Genomic DNA, 6,423 nt, shown 5'->3' with positions numbered 1-6,423 from the left:
CTTTTGTTAGAAAGTTCCAGAAACCAGTTTATTATACAAAGACGATGCAAAATATTCTCGAGCTCTGCAGACATTTGAACCCTTTTCGTGGGTAAACCACCTACGATATGTGCAAACTCCGATTACAAAGGATTAAATGTCAGCGCGTCCTCGTTCCTCCGTTCAGAAACCCGACACCTGCACGGTACACAGATGCAGAGGAGTAAACTTTCCAGATATCACATAAAAACCGCCCGATCGCTGTGGACGAACAGGGAGGCGTCTGGTTCGCAGACAGGTGGCGCTGTTTGATTACAGGATCCAGACTCGAAGCGTGTTCAATCCGAGGCTACACGACTATAACAAACCTTCAAAGACAAACCCATTTATTTGGAGTAATATTACAAAAAAAAAAACAACTCTCAAAAAATGTCAAAAAAACGGTTTCAGAACGTGTCATCCTTGCAGATACACAGCGGCCCTCTGTGAAAAGAAATTTAATAGTGTTTTAAGTTCAAATGGGAAAGAAGCTCTTGGTTTCCCCGTTTAGAACATCCACGATACAAACAGCTGAGTGCAATGATATGGACAATGAACGGGAACTTATTTTAGACAGAAAGTTTTCCATTGACACTTGTGTGCTGGACTTCTCGCGGCTGACCGATTGTGCACGTTGTACTCGTGTGTCCCGTGGCCGGCCTCCCTCCTGTTAGTAAAGTCAGTCAGTGGGTCAGCACCGTCCAGTCCATCGGGGAGGTGGGGTCACTGTGTGGGTCTGAGCAGGACGGGGGAGCTTCCGAGCAGCGTCAACTCTTTTCTCTTTTCCTCTCTCGTCTCTCTGCTAACCCACGGTGACGAACCTGCTGCCTTTGCTGCTCTGCGCTGTGGCGGTGCGTCGGTCCTTCAGGATGCGGAACCGCTCGTTCAGGGTCATCGAGGTTTGCTGTGGAAAGAAAAGCAAGTCAACACAGGAATTAAAATCACGTCATTAAAATGCGTCCGAGTTTTAATGATTAATTATTGTTAAACATTAAACCAATGAGGATATTCTCGTAGATTGATCGTAGCAGCTGGACTTGCTTGAGTTCCTTGACCCTGCGTTTCGGTTTTAATTGGGGGGTTGTTGCTCCTCCCCCTCATTATGTGAGTCGTTTGTGCTCCTCCTGTCACAATTGGGTTCGTTAGACCTCCACCCTCAACAGCGGTCTGAGGCATCACCTCTCACCTGTTTACAATTCAGTTTAAAGAACTCTGAACCCACATCCACACCCACTAAAGACCTTAACGAACCCCATTGTGGCAGGGGGACCCCCAAGTGAAACTCAAGTGTTCATGGCTCCTAAAGAATATCTGGAACTCCCAACTAGTCAGTCAGACCTGATGAAGCCTCTTGGATGAGAGGTGGAACATCTTCAAGGAACTCAAGCAAGTCCAGCTGCTACGATTAAACTACCAGAATATCCATGACCTGGATGACTGAGAATCTTCAACCAATCAGGAAGAAGACGAAGGACGTGTCAGTAAATGTCGGTTCTGGTTTGTACCAAGTGGAGCCTCTGACTGTTCAATAAGACGGAGCTACAGGTGTGTTTGCTGACCGCCTGTAAGGGTCGCATGAAGCACCTCGCTGCTGTCTGACTGCTAACTCTGGGACCTGTGTTGAATGTCTAGTTTAGCTAGCTTAATGCTAAGCTACGATTCAAACTGTAGCACAGGCAGAGAGCTGAGTGTCTAAAGTTCAGGAGCAGAAGGACTCTGATTACATTCAAACTAAAGCGATGACGTGCATCACTGACAGCGTGCTCTGACTATAAAAACATTCTAGAGGTGACGTTAGATACCGACAGACTTCCTTGACTGATAAAGTGACAGCAATTGTGGACGTCTGCCTCCACTGAGCAGCTGTTTGCAGCAGCTGGACTCGCGGTAACTTAACGAGTCACTCCATCATGTAGATCGAGTCTGAGGATTATTTTGATTTCAAAGTCCTGTGAAGAGAGATTAATAAGGCTGCAGGTTACGTACTGTGAATGACTGCAGCTCGTTTGGATTGGGTCGAGCCGATCACTGAACCACAATCTCACATGAAAACATTGTGGGGGGTTGTTCTATTTAATTTAAAATTCAGGTAACATTAGCTTCATCTGCTCTTCAGGAAATGGTTTCAAATTTGCATCCCCTCTATGTGTTCAACCAAACAGTGACTTGAAGCAGCACACCGACCGGTTTCCCAACGCTGTTGATGTCGAACTGCAGAGGCACTCCTTTTGGTATTTTCTTCTCCACCGTTTCCACCTTGACGGGAGCCGAGCTGGCAGCTGGAGGATGCAAAGTCCAGGCAGTGGGAGGCCTATGAACAAGTTGAAGGGTGTTAGGAAGGTGATGGTGGTTGTAAAGACCACACTTCTTAGACATGTATTATACTTCACAGACATGTCTCAAACTAGTCTTTCCTGTAAAGTATTCTTCAGGCTTCGTGCACTTACTCTGGCTGAGTCCTGGCTGTAGGGTTGTCAATAGAGACGGTCAAGATGCCATTGCTGCTTGTCGATGTGTGCCACCTGGTGGACAAACGGAAAAGGTGTCTCTTAGCACACAAACTGCAGACACTGGCCCTAAAGCGGCAGAAAACAATGGTCCTTTTTCCCCTCCGAGTGATTCATATCCTCAGTGCGAGTTCCTCTTCCTCACATATGGACACAACAATAGTGCAACACAGACAATCAGGGAGTCGAACGACTGGAACCGAAATAGACTGTGAGAAGAAAACTTACTGCCGTGTTTTGACAGGAGGGCTGCGGGGATTCGGCTTCTGCACGTGGGCTTGTACCTGCCAAGAACATGAAGAACAAACAGCGATGCATTGACAGCTGCATGACAAGTCTTAAAATGTCCACATAAACCACTCTGAATACCTTTGATCTACATATGCAGTGCTTTTAACTGCACTCAGTGAAATGCATTAAATACCTTGAGTCCTCTGCGAAAGAGAAAAGTGGCCTGGCGGGCTTCCCTCTGAGTCTGCTGGACAGGCGGCAGTGGTCTGTGTGGATGGAACACATAGAAAGCGCTTTAATACAGCTGTGTGAATAGCGAAGAGCGATCAAAGTGTGCTGCACAAAGACTGTACAGTTGTGACTCAATAATCCAACACTAAATGTAAAACTCTCTTTTATGTTGGCTAACAAGGCTGTCGGATTGTCAAGACGGAGGTCGAGGGAGTGGCAGATACGCTCCACCGTTACCATCCATGTTTACTTCCGTAAACACTGAGCACGCTCGCTGCGTGTGACGTCGTCGTGTCCTCTTCTGCGCATGCGGGACACTTTTGGGTCGTATGAACTTCACACAGCAGATCACATACAAGTCGCATTTGACTGGAAATGTGAAGGAAGTCACAAAGAAATCCTCATTGAGCATCAAGTCCTGCAGTGTGAACGTAGCCAATCTGTGGGATTGTTCAGTCAGATAATACGCTGTTATCCTGATTGGTGACATAGAATGTCATGTTGGAGTCAGAATCCAAGGCTGTCAGTATGTTAAGGCTGTTTTTCATGGGTTCCGTACGTTTTTCCTAAAAACCTGTCGGATAGCAAGGTTCATGATTGTTAAGGGTCGATGATTGAGTCACGACTGTATGTAGAAGATGGACGTGGCCATCAACCATTGGTTTGTGGAGCATCATTTGGAAGCTTGATTTTTAGAAAACTAGACATGACGAACAAAGGGGTGGATCAGGCTGAGGACTCGAGGACATGGTGGCGACTTGTCAACCACAAGGTTGGCCCACCTATCTGTTCTCTATTAAAGGAGACTTGAAACTAGTGAATGAGACCATGAGCTCATTAGGAAAGTGCTCATTGAGGTAACAAATCAGGTGAAAAGTAGGATCTTTTTATCATAGATCTGACTTCAACCACAGGACTCGCCCCCTGCTGGCTGTTAGAAGGAATGCAGGCTTGACTCACCCCCACATTGGTTTTCCATCTGACATATATATATATAGTCTACTGTGGGGTACAGTTACCTCAATGAAGTACTACATTTAGATCTTCCTTCCACTATGCCTGTTTAAACTACCTCCTCTCTGACGATTCTTCACAGTTTCTGGCTCCGATAAATAGCGTCCTCTCTCGTGATTTGACTTTCAGATTAAACGTGAGTCTTGTTTGTAATAAAAACAGCAACCCATCCGCACATGAGCATGACTCGGTGCTCTCACCGTCGTCGCAGCTGAAAAGGTCTCCTGACCGGCGTCGCGTTCGGGCCTCTCTGTGGATCGGGCTGCCGGTACAGCCGCCTCTGTACCTCCGGCTTCCTGTACTGGGCTTCGGGGCGCTGAATGAAGGGTCTTGTTTTCTGTCTTGTTTTCTGGAGACGGAGAGGATGATCTTTAGTATACAGAAGATTTACCCAAATGTTTGTAGAGGCTGGACTGCTTCTACAAATAAACAGCAAGAGAAGATAGTTAATGGTGACTTATGCAATGGATGCAAAACATACATTAAGGGTGAAAGATTAATCAGAACATGAAACTGCCTTTTTGCTTTTGAGGTATTTGCTGCTAAATAAAAATGACCTCCAGTAAGTGTGACACAGTTGGACACTTGGGAGACAAAACAAAACTTAAAACAGTACAGCGTTAAACACAACTTCGATGGAAAACAAGACGAGTAAAAACTGCACGTCAGCACAAACGACGGCTTCACCAACAGATAAAAAGACAACAGCCACTAACGGTGGCGTGGCGGTTTGTGAGAGCTCAACGTCCAGACCCCAGGTGTTTGTTTGGCTCGTCTAGCCTTAAATATCAAAACGCAAACAGCTCCTGGATGAAGGAATCCGAGAGAGAAAAGTTTCTGGAGCAGACGGCGGGAGAGGCGGCTAACGAAGCGAGTTTGCTCTTCCTGGATACCAGACTGCTGATGTCTGTTGCCAGGCAACGGGATGAGGAGGAGAAATCTCTGGGTGTGATGAAGGTCAGGTGGATTCAGGTCCTGCTTGAAGACTGCAAGGCTGGCTCTGGTTACCATGGCAACAAATACTCATGGAAAAGTTTTTGAAAACCATTTTTTTTGTCCTTATTTGTGAGGTGTTGCAGGCACGAGGCAGCGCGTGGATTAAGTTTTACAGTCATTTAAATTTCAATGTTTAACTTGCGGTGCTGTATTTTGTCTTATTCTGAATTTCTTTGTTCTTCGTGCTTTAGGTTGTTTAAGTTACTTTCTGTTTTTAACTAATAAATGATGTGTTTTATAGCCGGCTTTTCAGTAGAAGACAGTTACTGTCTGTCTGTCTAAGGAGTGAGCCTAAGAGTCGGCGCCTCTGCTTTTCCTGTTAAGAAACATGTTCAACAGAGAGTGTCTCGACAGTCAGCACATCTTAAATCCTACGTGAGTCTAAACATCTCAACTTGATGAATGTACATGAAGAGACAAATGTTGACGAGGTGCTCCATCCTTTGAAAAAAAATTTAACTGTTTTCAGCAAAGGAGGCAATTTAACAATCCTACATCAATTTAATCTAATTATACTGATCGTGTCATTAAATGTGCCACAAGTAGGTATTTTATTCTGAAAGTCTAGTCACCGCTAAGCAGCTACCACCGACCTGTCCTGTCTCATGTTTGCCTACGTGCCGGCTGCTCAGGTGGAGGCGGTCCTCAGCTGCTTCTCCAGTGAGTCTCTGAAGCCCCCTTATTCTGGAAAGCAGCTGGCGATGGCAGTCGTTGTTCTGCTCTCCAGAAGGCTAGGAGCTGGAGAACCATTTAAACTAGAACCTGCAGCAGGTTTAAACTGCCAAGCTCAGAGGCACCAGTGCAGAACATCTTAAGCACAACTTATCATGTGATCGCACGAGTTGATCTAAATTTGTAGAGAGATTCACACCGTGATCGATCATCACATGATGTCTGGCCTGTTGGCTCAAAGCTCAAAGGACACCGAACAGCTTGAAGATGATAAGTTTAAAGCCTGGTCTCCAAAATAACCAGACACAAAAACAGTTTCCACCCACGGGACATTACTCCACCGAACATCTAAATCCGTCTATGACACGATCCATAACCTGGAATATGTGTATGACACACCTGTTAACATTGCTCTCTGCTCCTTCGTCCACCTACCTGAAGTACATAAAGTGGTTAATGAACTTATTCCTGTCATCACAATCTGCACTAAACTTTTAGTTTACTTCAAACAGTAGCATCTGTACATATCAAGAGTTGTACATTTGCCAAGATAGCAAATTCTGCCACCTTACACCTTCTCACACACCATCTCAACGTAAGAAAAAACAGCAACAAATACCAATGAAAGACTGTGGTCATATGGGTTACTCAGTCCCCGACTGTGGTGAAAACAAACCACTGACCGGTGGCCAGAAATGCAGGAAATACAACATTTTTGTCCTCCTAAAACTTGTCACCCCTGTGGCTCAAGGTT

General features: G+C 45.5%; 1 protein-coding gene across 1 annotated transcript in view; it reads right to left on the bottom strand.

The window, feature by feature from the left end:
* Position 1: 1 nt before the first annotated feature.
* The window catches only part of LOC103360094 (UAP56-interacting factor), a 7,510-nt gene continuing 1,088 nt past the window's right edge, over positions 2-6,423 (bottom strand). The window contains exons 4-9 of the mRNA XM_008285786.1: positions 4,202-4,350; positions 2,950-3,022; positions 2,754-2,809; positions 2,466-2,540; positions 2,203-2,329; positions 2-922 (exon numbers count right to left, since the gene is read on the bottom strand). Of these exons, the coding sequence (XP_008284008.1) occupies positions 821-922; positions 2,203-2,329; positions 2,466-2,540; positions 2,754-2,809; positions 2,950-3,022; positions 4,202-4,350 (582 nt within the window). The 3' untranslated portion in view covers positions 2-820. The remainder of the gene's footprint in view (positions 923-2,202; positions 2,330-2,465; positions 2,541-2,753; positions 2,810-2,949; positions 3,023-4,201; positions 4,351-6,423) is intronic.

Source organism: Stegastes partitus, unplaced genomic scaffold (genome assembly GCF_000690725.1).
Source record: "Stegastes partitus isolate 25-593 unplaced genomic scaffold, Stegastes_partitus-1.0.2 Scaffold0, whole genome shotgun sequence".
NCBI lineage: Eukaryota > Metazoa > Chordata > Actinopteri > Pomacentridae > Stegastes > Stegastes partitus.
Note: the sequence above shows the minus strand (reverse complement) of the source record. Positions and strands in the feature narration are given on the sequence as shown.